This window comes from Homalodisca vitripennis, chromosome 3, assembly GCF_021130785.1.
Source record: "Homalodisca vitripennis isolate AUS2020 chromosome 3, UT_GWSS_2.1, whole genome shotgun sequence".
Lineage (NCBI taxonomy): Eukaryota > Metazoa > Arthropoda > Insecta > Hemiptera > Cicadellidae > Homalodisca > Homalodisca vitripennis.
Genome location: NC_060209.1, coordinates 143,411,464 through 143,428,986, shown reverse-complemented (window position 1 = coordinate 143,428,986; position 17,523 = coordinate 143,411,464). Strand labels below are relative to the sequence as shown.

General features: G+C 36.7%; 1 protein-coding gene across 6 annotated transcripts in view; it reads left to right on the top strand.

The window, feature by feature from the left end:
• The window catches only part of LOC124357612 (sortilin-related receptor-like), a 101,882-nt gene extending 98,193 nt beyond the window's left edge, over positions 1 to 3,689 (top strand). For 3 of the 6 annotated variants that reach the window (XM_046809548.1, XM_046809550.1, XM_046809547.1), the window contains 2 exons: positions 382 to 396; positions 2,941 to 3,689. In XM_046809548.1, the coding sequence (XP_046665504.1) occupies positions 382 to 396; positions 2,941 to 3,002 (77 nt within the window). In that variant the 3' untranslated portion in view covers positions 3,003 to 3,689. The remainder of the gene's footprint in view (positions 1 to 381; positions 397 to 2,940) is intronic. The other 3 variants (XM_046809553.1, XM_046809549.1, XM_046809551.1) reach the window with 2 other exon arrangements.
• The last annotated feature ends 13,834 nt before the right edge of the window (positions 3,690 to 17,523 follow it).

Sequence of the window (17,523 nt, the reverse complement as noted above, 5' to 3'; positions counted from 1 at the left end):
ATGTCCTTACTCTTATACTACCCTATATAATACGTGAGTGTACTGAAGCTCAGTGTAAGTGCATAGGTGAGTGGAAAAATGCACTCTAAGGGGAAGTAGAGTAGAGCTACTTTTTAAATAGTAACACTACTCTGTCAATTACTAACAACTCTGGACCTGCTACTCATTATGTTTACATTGTCTATGAAGCATTTTCATAGAATGTAAGTTAGTCTATTGTACCACATACTCACCGGTGGTCATCATATTTTGTGTACCAGCATTTTAAGGCCTTGTGATTATATATAATACTTTTTCTTGTTTTGTAAAATAATATGTATTATTCAGCTTTTGCTTATAATTTCTTCAACTTATTGCTTCCTTTTTTTTGCTGCTTTTTAGGCAACAATTTGATAGGTAAGCTGATGCTGCTTTGCCTATTAATGTATTTATTTTAATTTTTGCAATATCACTTTGTATTTGTTACTCACATATTAATTGGCTATATTTCCTTTTTAGGTTAGTATCGTTTATGAATTAGTTAATCAAATTAAATGTTTTTGTTATTAAATCTTTTTTATTTCTTCAATTTCTTTGGCCATTACATAATTTTTTTGTTTACTTTGAATTGCAATATATTTAGTTCGCATAAATCTTATTTTTTTCAAATACTATTTTATTATAATGTGTATTGTTCATATAAAGAGCTTGTAGTTTATAATGTGTTTTAATTAGGTCAGTGTCAATTAGGTCAGTTTTACTAACAGTCGATTAGAAATCATCAGTCAAATCCAAAAACAACTGGTAATGTGTTGTCAGAAGTTATTGTTTCAGAGATAACACTCCATCACCAGATTTCAGCAAATTGAGTCCGCTAAATGGCTTAATTTTTATACTTAAAATCGCACAACAAACAAGCTCTCACTTAACAAAGATGTGTTAAAACTTTAGAGCCCTTCATCAACACAGCACAACAGCAGACTTAGGCATGAACAGTTTGACGTTAGACGACTGATTACATAATCTCCACCCCTGCACTTGGAATTATCATTAGTGATAGTAGAAACAGCTGATCCCAGTTTATTCTAACTGAGGATTGCATTCAAAATTATATTGGATTGGGAATTTCATTTTTAATTTAAAATTATAATTTTTACATCTTGTTATTAAATGTCTTCTTCCTACTCTAGAGTAATCTTGGTTGGCCTAATGTGGACCGAAGTTTGGTCGAGCGATAAAAACTGAGTTTTCAATATATAAATTACACTAAACATTTATTTGTTGAAAGAATAGATAAATTTGTGTGCAATTTAGGAGTATAGAGTCGCAAACTCTCACTTGTATAAACGTAACAATAAAGCTACTTCACTAAGTCAATAAAGATGAAAATATGTCAATAAAGATGAAAATATTATAGAAAATAGCACACGTACATACTGCTCCAGCAATCTCCCAATTTGTACTGAGCAAAACATTTCACAAAAAGGCAGAAACTAAAGTCAACTTACGGGTACAGCTGATTGTAGGTAGTAGGTTTAAATTTATCCTAAAATATTCCTAAGTAATAATTTAGCTTGAATTTTTGAAAATCAGTTATATTGAGATTCTTATAATAAAAGAAAACAATCCAATGGGCAGAGGGGTTTAAGATGTCAGATATTGGATCTGAATTAGAGATAGCGGAGGTTCAAATCCTGTCTGTGACAGTACTACTTTTTATTGGTACTATCAACCTTGTACTGTACTGATTAGAAATTGCCTAAGTACTGGGTGATCCAGTAGGGTTCACTTCTGGCTGTTTAATACCTTATGTTTATTGATTGTAAAGTCTATGATTGTTGCCATAATCATATATTAAAAAATATATAAAAAAATATATTCATATATTTAAAATTTTCCTTGAAGTTTAATTTATTCTCAAACTAAATTTGTTAATTAATTGTGATTGAAATCAGAAATCATAATGCTTTATTCAACATCTTCAAGATATGAATAGGCATCATTATACATATTTGTTACATTGGTGCATGTAAGTCAAAAATATTGCAAATTAATAATATAAAGGTCAAGTTATATGCAATTTATAAGTTATAATTAGGTAGTAATAGAGCAAAGCTCTTCAATAGTGTAGATGAACTTCTCTACAAGCATGTTGGTTAGTCGTTTCTTGAGTGTCTTTTGATTCCCAAGCTTGATGTTAGGAGGGAATAGGTTGAGAAATCTTGCACCAGTGTAGGAGGGCTTCTTGGTGTTGAGGGGTTGAGAGTAGTCCTGTGTGGTGGCAGGTCAAAGTTATTGGCATGCCTTAAGTAACGTTCATGGTTATCCCCTCTCCTTGAGTATTAAGTTGCTGTATTATTGTATTAATTACAAATCTTTTCAAAGAAATAACTATTTATTTGTACGTTATATGTAAACAGATATAAAAATGTCTTTAAAACTCATTTAAAATATACTAAAAAGAGTTTAATAATTTCTCTTCCATTGAAACAGATTGTACCATAACTAACATGTAATAGTGAATTTTAATATATCACACCTACGTTTATCTATACCTCGTTTATCTGGATCTCCAGGTTATAAAGATTGGTTTGACAGAATGGAGGAAAGTATGAACCATTTTTGTTGACTTTCCTGCATAGTTTCTTTAACCGTTAAAACACATGTCTGTGTTTAGAATAATGTGCAACAAAATAGATATACTAGACAGAACAACTCCTCAGTCCACATATTGAAATTAGGGGGGTTGACCCAAATTAGAAGAAAACACTAGCTGGCTGACAACCACGCATCGGAAGCTCAGCTTTTAATTTTTATATTTCTACTGGAGATTATTTTTTACCAGTTTAATAAACAAATGAGAATCCAAACTATTTAATAAATTCTTGGTTTAAAAAAATTACAAACTGTCTCACCCACACATTTTTCTATAATGTTATTTTGTGTTTTTATATGTTACAGACGACGAGGACTCGCCAGTGATCCGAGGGTTCTCTGACGATGAGCCACTTGTGATTGCCTGATCTCCTCGCAACTGTGATACCTAGAGCTTCTGCTTGTCTACAGTATTGGGTCTGCTACGACCCTAGTCACTTTTAACAACTAGACCAAATACCATTTTAACAGTACACAGATAGTCAGTGTGCGATTTTGCGGTCTTTAACCTTTTCATTATAATGATAGACTGATGTAAATTTGTTTAGTTTTATCACCTCAAGTGTTAATTGTGTACCTGCTATTTCATTCCTGACTATGAAGAGTGATAAATTAATGTAAATGTTTGGGGAAATAATAAGATTTATTCTCTATTCTTTATTTATAACAGAGTGATTTGAGTTTTTCAGTGATTAGCAAATGTGCATTTAATAGCTAAGCTATGTAGACACATATTTACAGCAGTTGTACGACATAAATGCTTGAGGTATTTTTATAATAGTGTTTATTCGGTGTGTCTAGTAAATTAAATATATATATTTTATCTACAAGTTTAAGTGTTCCTGTGCTTTCAGTACAAGGTGTATTGTGTAGTCCTGTGTAAAGTATGATGACACACAGTGAATCTTATCTTATTGAGTTATATTTAGTAAGTTATGTTTGACTTTGTTTCCTTAAATTGTTTACTGTTGTCTTTCAGTCTGAATTTTATCAATTGTTTTCACCAAAGACAGCACTGTTTGATTTTGAGATTAATTAATAAAATATTTAAAATAGTTAAGTTATTTTACTTCAGCCCTCCTCCAACTGGTCATATAGTAACTTCTAAACCGGCAAAGCCCATTCTGGTTGTTGAACCACAAATATCAAGTTCCCTAGTTATAAAACAAAATCTTTTTGGATAAATCCAAAATAGCCAAATTTAAATATATAAAAAGTGTGGTTAACATTATGTTGTATTCCCATTGGTATTTTTGTTGTAAATTCAATAATATTTCAAATAGTGTAGAGTCTACATTTTATATTTATGTACATTTTTATTCTTACGAGAATAAAGGATAATTAAAAGTAATTGTTTTGTTATATATAAAATAACAAAACTTAACAAAATAGGTACGATTTTCTAAAAATACTTGTCATGTTTAAGTATAAAATATAGTCACAATAATAAAATGCAAAAAAATATAAATTATGAAGTAGTTTTCATTGTTAACTTCCAGGCTTCCACAATATATGCATTAAATCTACAAAAATTAAAAACAAACGTATTATTTATAAAACTATTTTAAACCTGAAATTTAAAAAAATGTCAAACCATCCTCAGCCCTTATATTAATATCTAAACAATATATTTCATTGTATTTGTTACATAGGAGATAAACCATTCATATGGACGTGGTGTGATGAAGTCTAGGTCACTCAGTTTATCTATTTACAAGTTTTCAAATATAAGTCCGTCCTGGGTATGACGTTAAACTGCCTCTTCCTCCCTAATGCCTATCCCAACTCCTACTCATCCCCAAATGATTGTTCCACTTTGCCACCCGCTAGAATTTGCCAGTCTTAATTGGAAAGTGCTTATCTGTTAGTGTGTTGGGCTGATGTGCGCTTGAGCTGCAGATTTGTCAGTGACGTTATGGATCTGAGACCAGCCACATCAGTCCTTTGTCAAGAAGTGTGGAGTGAGCAGAGATATCGGGAGTTTCGATTAAACAAGCCATCGTCATGCCCTGGGAACTGGAATAGGGTCCATTTGTTCAAGGATCTAAGAGCAGCCCTGTTTCTGATGTTGGCCCGCATCTCTACACACAATACGCTGGTGAACATTATGACAACTCCCTAAAATCTTAGGCATGGTTTAATAGGTAGAGGTTGTGAAGATAATATAAAATGGCATTTGTCTTTTGACTTCTGAAGAAGACGAAAACAAACAATAAATAATAGACAATGACGAAGAAGCTAACCTAAAATCTATCTGCTATTTCTGATATTTAAGTCAATAAAAGAAGGTAAACCTCTCTCCAATGACTGATAAATAGAGGGAATGTTGGACCGTGTCAGCTGAACTCCATTTAAAAGACAAGGAAAATGGAGTCCCCTAAGGAAGTGTGCTCAGGTGCACCCTGTTCGCAATATTCATAAATAGCATAGTTAACTGTGTCACAAATCCAGTTTGTTGCTCACTTTTTGTAGATGACTATGCAATACCCAAAACCGCAAAGAGAACGCGGGCAATGTTGCAATCGCGGTGGTCAACACTCCCCCGTCAACTATCCGGGTTGTCCCAGCTATTGTCTGAGAAAAAGCGTTCTTCCCACATTGACTAGAGAACGGCTGCCTCCGTATGGATAAGCTGCAAGGCCACAAAAGTCGAGTTTCAATGCTATCTATCAATTGAACATTATTTTGGCTCATTACAGAGAAACATGAGGCAAAGTGATCACAGAATAAGAGAAGAAAAAGCTGACTATATGAACTCTGCATCCTCATTGTGAGAACCTATCAGAGCACATTACCCCCAACATTAACGCTGATCTCTCTACAGAGTAGTTGTGGAGGAACGCGGCAAGCAGCCACGAAGTCCAGCTAATGGAATCTGCGGTAACTTGCATAATGGGCTGAAGCTATACTAGGTCAACTAGCCTGATCACTGACAACAGCGGCTGACGCATGGCACTCCAGCACATGTCCACGCCTGATCACATGGAACTGCAACGGCCTACCCAGAAGACGGCACGGATTGCTAAAATTTCTTTGTAAATATGATAATATAGACATCGCCCTACTGCAGGAGACCCACCTGATCCATCGACAAACTTTCACCGCTTCCAACTACGTGTTATACCGCACAGATCGTCTGTCCGCTCCCTTACGACCGGAATAATAAAGATGCTGGTGGGACAGCCTTTCTCGTACACTGGCGAGCACCAGTACATCCCTCGCCAAGGCTGGACTACGGAAATGACCTAAATCGCTACCTGCTTTTGTGGACCAGAGATCGAAATCTGAATCAAGTCACTGCTCTGTCACTTCGTCCCCGCTGTGTTTGATCAGCTGCTATTACGCAACGGATACCCATATATTATTGCAGGATAACTAAGTAGTAAAACTACAACTTGTAACCCACTACTTATCAGCAAAACCACAGAGCCGACATATTGGACGATTAATTGCAACTTCCTGCGGCCATTAGAGCTGATGCCGCCCCAGATATCTGTCATCCGTCCATCTACTTGTTATTGTCATCCTGAATCAGCCCGGCACTTACCGCCTACCGCGTGGTAGACGACCCTGCATCAATTGGTTGACATATTTCAACTACTTGACCGATCGCCTACGTCCTTTGGTTATCCCCGTCTCTTTCAAGCTTGACGTGCAAGATCTAACGCACGCTCTACGACGAACTACCCGCTCTGGTGATTTGTTACAATCCTTACTTCAACAAGGAGGCGGTTACGTGTTCTAGGCCGCGCCTGCCTAGTACACTTTAATATCTGCCTCGACCAGGAAAAGCTTAGAACCGTTCAAAGTACCGTACTGCGTTTCCTGAGTTCCTGCGTTCTCTGAGATTAGTTTGTCTCAATCAAGCCATACAACACTCCTCAAGACCTACACCGGCCTTTTTTGATCACCGTCGCGCCTACCTCAAGATCTTCATGACGAGGGTCAAAAGAAACAAACTTAAAAAGTTTGACAAAGATCACTATGTTCTCGAGACAAAGTGGCTTTTAACCGCCAATCTGAAAATGTTACGTGTCTATTCCAAGAGCATAGCTAGGGGAGATGGTCAGAATTTTCAGACTCTCTTCAACTGTAAAACTACCCGCTCTGGTGATTTATTACAATCCTTACTTCAACAAGGAAGCGGAGAGGCCAACGGCCTTGTGTACTCTGCTCCTGAAAAGGCGGACTTGTTCGCCGACTGCATGCAAGATCAGTTTTCTCCACATTTACACTTGATTGACCAAACACACACCACGATAGTTGAGGTATTCCTGGAAGAAGCTACCCACAAGTGGATGACGTTGACTTCCATCGTACACCGTGGTAGAAGTATCCAGAGCCCTCTCCAAGCTACGACCCACAAAAGCCCCTGGCCTGGACAACATCGGCTTTTCAGCAACTGGACTATTTAATGGATCTTGGCTTTATAATCGTTGCTTGCAGCTTCGACACTTCCCTGCTCTTTGGAAGAAGGGAAATGTGGTCCTCTTACCAAAGCCGGTATATCATCTGATTTCTCTCCTCAACCCTCTCCAAGGTTCTGGAGAAACTTTTGTAGCTAGATTTCCAGAGGACCATCTTTCGCACCGGGACCATTCCACCACCTTTCAACTGACTAGGGTGACTCAGCTGACGGGTAACATGAACATGGGTCTAGTCACGACGTCGGTCTTCGTTCGCGTGTGACACGAGGGACTTCTTCAAGCACGCACACAGTCTTTTCTCGTATATTCCAATTTCTGGCATCATATCTCAGGACCGTCCCGTCTTTTCTCTGTGTTAAGGTTTCGACCGGTGTGCCACATGGAACAGTCCTTGAACCGATATAACTGTGGTACAACAATGACATTCCGCTGAACCCAAAATGGACCTCGCACTCTACGCCAACGATACAGCATTCTACATGCGATCAGCGCATCTTCGCCATTCCTGCATGTTCATGCAGTAAAAACGAGAACTCCTGAAACTAAGGCTCAAGAAGTGGAGAATAAAGTTGAACACCAGCAAATGTGAGCTGTATGCCTCACTAGGAAGAATTGGAGACCAGTCTTTCGTGAGTACCTTCACCTCCAGAGCGAAAGGGTACTGTGGATCACTACAACCACATATTTGTTAAACCGCACCTTGACCACCACACCAGCCGCCATCGCCACACTGGAGAAAGCCTTCCGCAAGGATCTTTTCTCGCTGCTATAAAGCCGACCTCTCTTCTTTCGGAGAACACTAAGCTGCAGCTGTATAGGACTACCATTCGTCCATTCCTTAACTAGGTCGCGCCTGCCTAGTACACTTTAATATCCTCCTCGACCAGGAAAAGCTTAGAACCGTTCAAAGTACCGTACTGCGTTTCCTGACTGGATCGCCATGGTACGTTAGGAACAAAGTGATAATATGTACCATCGGTTACATCGATCCACAATTAATTACCTCTTTGGCTGTAATCAGCGGCTGGACAATCTGGTATCATATCAAGGATTGAGTTTCCCGGAAGGGTACCTCACATCGGAAACTGTAGAGATCTAAGGCACTGTTGGTCCGCCCGCTCTAACCTAACATCACTACCCGAACATCACTGACCAACGACTGCATAGTGGCCATCCCACCTGATCACGCCCTATATTAAACTCCTTTTTCCAAGCAAATATTCGAAAAGTTGGTATTCCTCACCTTACATATTTCACAAAGGGTCCGCTGTGAGTTGGAGCGCTATCTGTCCTACAGCTAGTGGGGTGTTATATATTAGCTCCAACTATTAACCATTTAAATCTGACCTTTCAATTTCAAAGTTACCTAGCTTTTGGGAGGACTGGATTCTATAGATGAAATAGAAAATATTTAATTCAGTTTAGAAATAGTTTAGTAGTTGACTAAGTTTGTCACAGCCACATACCTCCGTTCCAAAATGTTTGAAGACCAATAATTGTGGTCCCTGCCAGCCCAATGTAGCCCTCCTCATGTATGCGAGTAACGTCTTGACCTTTGAATAACATGATCGTAAACTGTAACTTCCAACGTTAGAGGTGATATTCAAAAGTCAATGTACGTACCGTTTCCAAGATGTCTAATACTTACGGTATTACCACTATGTTCGGTGAACCCCTGTTGCTTAATTGGGACTTATAAACAAGCAAGGAATCATGTATAGTATGTTTCTGTTTAACAATTCTATGAACTAAACCGTTTGTACTACTAAATCTACCACAGTTTTTTCTCTTTTTAGCAAATATCGATGGATTATACAGCTCCTAGTACTAAAACTATCAGAGTATTTCTCATGTTTGCAACTATTGGTGGATTACACCATTTCTAGTACTTAAACTGTCAAGGTATTTCTCTGTTAAAAACTCGAATTATTACATCATTACTATGTAATTTAATAAACAGTCATCCCGGCACATCCTCGAGACGCTGATCGGTACAGGGAAAGAACGAAACAAGCAATCATCATGCAAACATCAGATTATTATTCTATTTAGTAACTCGGTGGATTACGTCGTTTGTAGGATTAAATCTATTAGATCTCGCCGAAAAAAATTCTATCTAGTAATAATTCATTTTGCTCCTAAAATAAAATCACTCTTCTACCTATGTTGCCTCTCCATTTCATCCCAAATGGCGTAACGCTTCTCGCGAGTTCAGACTAAAACCCAACGGATACCATACAAGCGAGCTCTATCTACCACCCTGCGTAACGGTCAGGATCAGAATAAACGCTCCGACGAGCCGGACTGTGTGCTCCCCTCACTGCGAGGTATGGATCGCTACGCTTTCACTAACCACCGACATGTAGCTGACCGTACACGTCTTGCGTGTACTTTCTTGTCCGGGCCGATCGTTCTGACGAGTCGACAACAACATTCTCTGATAATTTGAAATCTACATAAACTATTCTTAGGGAGAAACGAAATGATGTGTGCTCTTTTCACTTTTTGACAAGTAAAAATACAAAAATCGTGTTTATATTAGCAAGCATTAAATAGAATATCGTTATCTATTTCTCGTACACTCTCGTCGTACTTTACAGGAAAAAAATAAGATGATTTTCTCTCTTCTTAATACCTCTGTTTATAAAGTAACACCTCTATTCGAAAATAAAATAATCTGTGAAACTGACCCAATGTTCAATACAAAATCTGAAATTTCAACACAAATGTTCTATTCAGGCCCATCAAAAGAATCAAATGTTAAACTAATATATCTTCAAATGTTCATAGCATAATAAAACTCCCTCTTAGAGCTGCTGATAATATAAAAAGAAACGTAAACAACTTAAATGAAATATAACTTGAAACGAAAGAAAAGTTTTTTTTTCTAATAAAAATAAGTTTCACGGTAAACTAACATGTTTAATTGTTATTACCAGAACGATGGTGGTCTGCGGAGTAAACTTGCTGAATTGGAATATGCTTTTTTCAACTGTCTTCATGATATTATCTTCTCTGAGTTTAATTTGACTCGTGATATCAATAATGCCGAACTTGGTGCCTCTAATTTCAATGTATTTCTGAAGGATTGTTCCGGTGAAAGTAGTGATTAGCACAGCGGTAGAGGAGTACTCATTGCTACTAAGAAATGTTATCCTGCCCATTGCCTTTAAACTACAAATCAAATCAAATCAAATTCTTTATTGCCTTTATACAAGTTTCACAAGCATGGCATCGTCAAATTAGAACAGGAACAAGAATAAAAATTCAACTTAATACTAAAAAAAATATTAAGAACATTTCACAAATATAATATCGACTGTAGGGCATGAGTTATTATATTAAAAAATTTAGTTTAAAATTAAAGACTACATAACAGACAACTTAAAACATTTAGATTCATACATTTTGAGATAGGCTGCAAAATTCAATAAATTCCTTAATGTCATATACACTTAGCTCTATCAACAGTAATTTTAACTTAAATTTAAATTTTTTATCGTCTAGACATTTTATTTCATATGGTAACATATTATAAATTTTCTTACCTAATTCTAATGTCGATTTAATTGTTGTGTGATAATTACATTGCCTAACTCTAAGAAAGTTACTCTGTCTAGTAAAATAATCATGAACTGAGCTGTTAGTAGGAATTAGATCTAAGTTAGCCCTAATATACATTAACAAATTCAACAGATACAACGAAGGGACAGTAAGAACACCCAGACTTTTAAATAGAGGCTTACAATGAGTTCTACAGCTAACACCACATATAATTCTTATAACTCTCTTTTGCAAAATTAAAAGCTTTTTTACATTATTATCACAGCCCCAAACAATTATTCCATATGACAAATGGCTTTGAATGTATGCATAATAAACAGACATCAATATATCTAAATTTACAGATAATTTAAGTCTTCTAATCATAAAAGTACATTTAGAAATCTTTTTACAAACATTTACAATGTGAGAGTCCCATTTAAGATTTGATTGCAACAGAACTCCCAAAAATGTAACTTTACTATAACTGACAAAGTTGCTTAAACTAAACTTAATGCTTTGAGTTTTATCCATATTAAGGCAGAGAGCATTAGCTGCAGTCCAGTCCTCAGCTACTGAGTTAAAATGAGACAACAACTGATTAGCCAAATTAAAATTTGAACAACTTATTTGTACTGCTAAATCATCTGCATACATAGAGGATGAGACACAGACATTCCTAAGAGCCGATGGCATGTCATTAATATATACAATAAACATAGTCGGTCCTAGAATTGAACCTTGCGGTACACCAGTATGCACTTGTAAATATTGAGAAAAGCAACCATTATGAAACACAGATTGAAACCTTTCAGACAAAAATGATTGCATAAGATTAACAGACCTAACATCAAATCCATAAAATTGTAGTTTCTTTAAAAGAATAAGATGATCGATAGTGTCAAAAGCTTTCGACATATCATAAAAGTTACCAACCACACATTTTTTTTGCATCTACATTTAATGTACAATCTTTCATAAAATTAATTACAGCCATACTAGTACTCTTACCAGGTCTAAAACCATATTGACTATTAGAAAACAAAAAATTATTCTAAAAAAATTTCATAACTTGATTATTAATCAAAATCTTAAGAACCTTGGACACAACAGGTACAATCGACACTGGCCGGTAATTAGCAAAGTCACTCTTTAAACCCTTTTTATGCAAAGGAATTACCTTAACTAACTTAAGACACTGTGGGACAATACAACACTCAATACAGAGATTAAACAAATAAGACATTATTTCAGCTATAAAAGGTGATGCTAAGTTTTGCCTGAGGCACATCCTGGGCAATAGACTTAGCACTACTAAGAAAAAAATTATTAAAACCAGAACTAGACAAAGTTGAGTCTAACTTATTATCAGAGGGGCATTCATTACCACCTAAACTGTCTTTGACAATAAACCAGATTGCTTTAGGTTTGTTAATAGCGTCCTTAACTTTACTACCATTGAAAGCTAGTTTAGCTTGCCTTACCTCATATTTATATCTACACCTAAGTGCTCTATATGAATATCTATGAAAATCCAAACCAGTACTTCTAAAAATAGTATAAGTATGCAAGCATTGCTCTTTAAGTAACCTCAGTTGTTCATTGTACCATTTTGGCTTTTTAGGCCTACTTTTACAAGCCCTATTGTATTTAATTGGAAAGGCTATATCAACAATATCTAAAAACATACTAAAAAAAAGATCAAACTTATCTTCTATCGAGGATAAAGTGTACAACATTAGCCAATTAACTTTACTTAATAGTAATCTAAAATATGCACTTTTTACATCATCAATTGCTCTGGATATTTTACAATGACTTTCAGACCTACTGTAGTCTTTAGAGCAAGAACCGCAACTATTAACTGAATCAAGTTTACCCTTGAATATCACGCTATGGTGATCAGACAGTACCATCAGTTCCACAAAGGCAGAAATAATCCTATCCGGGTGCATAGATACAGCTATGTTATCAATACAGGTACCAACACTATTACCATATAGGCCAGGTCTAGTTACATCATACACAGAATTCCTCAAATTGAAACTAACAAACAAGTTTTCTAAAACCCTTTTCTGCATGCTATTACTTAAAAAATCAACATTAAAATCATTACAAAAAGAGGCATTAGTTTTATTTTTACTCACTAAAACATTCAGTACATTATTCAGAGCTTCGGTAAAACTATCAAAATTGTCATGCTCTGGCACTCTATATATTTCTAAACAAATAACATTAACTTCCTCAATGTACACTGCAGCAACTTCACATATTGAGGGTATGGATAGATTCACAAGGTGGGTTAACTCTTTAAACTTCAGAACAGACTTTAGGAAAATTGCCGTGCTTCCACGTTTTGCTAAAGGACGGTGATAGGCACTTGCCAATATATAACCAGGAATACCTAGGGATGTAAGATTATCTCTGTGCTCCCAGTGTTCACATATACAAATCACATGAGTATCAAATTTGTTAGAAAGAAGAATAATTTCGTCCATTTTTTTTGGAGAATCCCCTGAACATTCCAATGGACCACTGTAAAGTCTACACATTGAAGTTGAGTTGGTTCCACAATAGGAACATTTAGGTAGCTCGAAGTGACTGGGAATTGTTGTCCAAAAAAGAATCACTGATATTCACAGTAGGCTTAGGCCTATTTCTCGAAGCACGGTATTTTCCAATAATGCAACCTTCGAACCATAAATTGGGATGCATAAGTTCTTCCCCCAAGGCATAAGGAACTCCAATCTTGAAAGAACTATATGCATTATACCTTGTTTCAAGTCGTTCACACACAAAAGTTTCAGATTCCTTAAGTGACTCTAGGTAAGTTATTATATCCTCTGAGCTAACAGAAGGGTCTAGCCCTGATAGGAACAACCAAAACAGCTTCTAGGCCGGTTTTAATAACATGTTTTCACTAACCTGTCTAGTACCGTGCACCACATTGCTTTTTACAGTTTTTACTGCATCACTGTAACTAAACCTGGTTGAGTTAGGCTGAAGAACAGATTCTTTAGACTTAGTCTCCGAGGCTGAAAATTGTTTCACCTTTGTTATAGGTTTAACCATGTTAGGCCTACTTTTGTAGTTATTTCCACTACGTCGACCTCTGTAACTTGCAGTTTTCCACTCTCTGTTAGAATTAGTAAATATCCGCTCAGAATTTTGCTGGATATTACCATTAACAATAGAACTAGTCTCTGTCCTAGTGGAAACTGTTTCTTCATTCTCACACGTTAAATTTGACTGAAGGCCCAAGGTAGTGTGAGACTGTACTACTTTGTTAGAATTTAAGTTATGCAAAGGCTCACTTTCCATTTGAGGTTGTTTGCTAAACTGTAAACCTAAACCTGGTTTGTTACCTATAGACCTATTATTATTACCCTTAGGCCTATCTGTATTACTCAAGATTATTGAAGACCGAGTGTCATCGGTATTAGAGTAATTATTTAGGGACGGTGTAGAAGAGTTAAACTGAGACCCAGAGCACACCCCCCATGAGTTTCTCATTTAACTTTGAGTATTGTTCAGTTAATATGTCCATCCTGTTGCATAAATTTAAATTATTATCATTCTGGATATCTAATTGATCCAATACAACATTTAGAATGGAAGGCCACTCACATGAGACTGAATCATCCATAAGTCTTGATTTTTTAAACAGCATATCTAATTTATTTTGACACTTCGAGCAGAACCACTTAACATAAGCATCAAGATCGTTAATTGCTGAAAACACATCATCATCTATCTCAGCACAAGCGGCATGGAAATGTCGATGACAGAAACCGTCACATACCATTGAAAGGTTAACATAAACACGACCATTACATTTTCCACATGTTGCCGTTTGATTGTCATCGTCTAATGAAGGTTGTTCAGTTTCAAGGTTAGTTAACCTTGGTTCAGTTTCACTGATCCTCTTCTTTACTCCATCCAATTCTAAACCGCCTCCGCTACGGGTTCTCATTTCCCGTGAGATCTCGTGATTCCTCACTCTAAGCGAGATTACAACAAAACTGAACTGAACCAAAACTGAAACACATTCGGTACTGAAAGTATGTTCGTCTCTTTAACAGCTGCCACTGGAGTCTATCTTACTCCTAGCCAACCATCACAACTTTATCCAAAATTCTGTTCAGCTCTAGACGTGGACGTTGCATCAACTGAATACTCATATATTATTGTTCCGACAATGTTGCTACTTTGCCTCACTCTGTCCGTTATGTTCAGGAATCAGTTGACTCTCAAATAAATAAATACCAGAGGGGAGTTATTCTTGACCTGGTCTTTTCGTCGTATGTTTAGATAACCACTGCTCATTCCCTGGATCTAATTCTATCTGAAGTTCCCCATCATCCAGCACTGAACATTCTTCTGCCCTTGGGCGCTAATTATATTGCTAAATCTCAGAACTTTGTACCCAATTATAAGAAGTGTAAGCTGGAAAAAGTGTTCTCAGAACTACATTATCTTCCTCTTTATGGTGTTTGCAGCAACCATGACGTCGATGCTAACAACTGTTATCAGTAATTGGTTGACATGCTTGGTGGAAGTGTCTCTAAATTCACACCGCTAAAGTTAGCAATTTCTACTTTCCCTCCTGGTTTAACAAAGAATTTAAACCCAGTTTTTTAGAAGAAGATGCTGTATACAAGCTACAAGGAAACTTTCGATATGAACACCTATTTCCCACAGCTCGTTTCAGGCGTAAAGAACTCTTCTAGGAGTGTTTTAATGATTATACCGGCATTTTAAAAAACGTTCTGCCTCACAATCCCAAAATTTATTGGAGATACGTGAAAACTTAGAGAAACAGTTCTGAATGATTGTTCATCTGTAATGAAACTGGGTAATAAATCTCCTAAAAATCCAGTTCTCTTCTATATTTCATGTTTCTACCTCTGCTTCATCTACTTCAATAGCTTTTCCACTAGAGCATGTCTCATCGTTTGGCTTCTCTCTGCAAGACGTAACAGATGTTCTGGAATCTTTAGATGTGTCCAAGGGTTGTGGACCGGACTGTAAACCCCCCTCAGTACTAAAGCGTTGTTCATCGGTGTTGGCTGCACCTTTGCAAAGAAATCTTCAACAATCATAGTATGTGGTACTTTCCCAGATGTCCTCAAAGTTAGTTATATTGTCCCTATTCATAAGTCTGGACCAACGAGTGATGTTAGAAATTATAGGCTCATTGCGATCCAACCAGTACTAGCCAAAATATTTTAACAGCTTGTTCTTTCCAAAAAATCTATCCTTTCATGCCGAGAATCATCACATCCAATCAACATGGTTTTATGCCCAATAAATAACTGTACTGTAACAAAACTGGACGTTTTTCGGAACGAGATAATAGAAGTCGAGCTCAGACTGATGCTGTTTACCTTAATTTCTTAAAAGCATTCGATAAGTTCAGCCATCCGCATCTTTTGATGAAGCTACAAGCTCATTGAATATATGGGTCCCTCTTGGAATAGTTTGAAAGCTATCTACGGAACCGTTGGCTCCGTGTCCGATTTATTTGTACATTCTTCAGCGACTTTGCTAGGTCTGGTGTTCCACAAGGCTTCCATCTTGGTTATGTTTTCAACTGTGTTCAACTTCTTTGTGAATGGCATCTCTGAAGTTATTATAGTTAACCACCTATTGTTTGCCGATGAATCAGCTTTATAGTTCAGTCTCTTCAGTTAACGACTGCCACCTTCAGCAAGAGAGCCTGCGAGCATCGAAGCTTGGTGTGTGGATAATTGAATGATACTTAACGCTGACACTTTTTGTAACAGTGTCCTGTATTAGATATCATCAAGCAGTTCCTTTTAACTACACACTACACGAGAAGAAGTTATAGAGACGTCGATGGTTGAGGGAAGAACTTGAGGTTGTTCTTTTCTGTACCCGTTACTATCAAAATCCGAAGAAATAAGAACATGTGCTGGAAAGGCTTCTGAGATATTTAATTGACTCCGCCAAGAGTAAGATGATTTTATTATTACTTTTAAAACAGGCCACATGTTAATTGTCCATTTATCAATAATCCTCTGAAATAATAAACGAAAAACTAATATTACGCACAAACACTAATACAAGACAGTACACCACACCATGTGAGGTGCATGGTTTTGGCTGAGGATGCATCAATATTTCAAATCTAACTATTTTATTTCCGAGTTGTTCTGCGTTGAAGACAAATTTCTTGATTAGATATGCAGTCATAGATCACATTTTTACCTACGCAAAAATGAAATTTCATGCAAAATTTAGACTCTAAACGCATGAAATATTTCTAGGGAACAATTATATTACCAACTTTCAACATTGTCTATCTACTCTATTAGTATTTTCTTATTTGATTAATAAGTATTGTTAAGAGTCTGCTCAACTGAAACACTCGGCAAATATTAAATCCACTAAATATGTATTTATATCCACTGAGTTTCTACTGTCACAACTAACTAATACTATTTTTTTATCTAGTTACACACAATTTTAAATTAAACTGACGCAGTAAAAAATTACTAATACAAATCCAGCTGTCACTAGTATTACCACTACTTTTTCACTTCACAAGTTCACTTTTGAAGCTCGACTCGATTCGTCGCTCCGAGGGTTACTTATAAAGCTATTCAAGTTCCAGAACTTGCTAGACGGATGGAGAAAGGTCACAGTGCCCAGCCACCGCTTATGTAAGGAGTGGTGGTGCGGCCGGATCAAAGAATATAACCCAACTCACTGAGCGCCCTCTCTCCAACGTCATTATTCACCTATTTTTGTTTTTTTTTTATTGTTAGGGGTCTCCATGGTGTGGTCACATTCCCTTGTATGGCAGGTTTGTTGTTTATACCCTTATGGGAGCAAGTGTCAGTGCAAGGACTGCGAGGACCTGTCCCCAGGGTGGCGTCCTTTCTCCTCTCCTGTG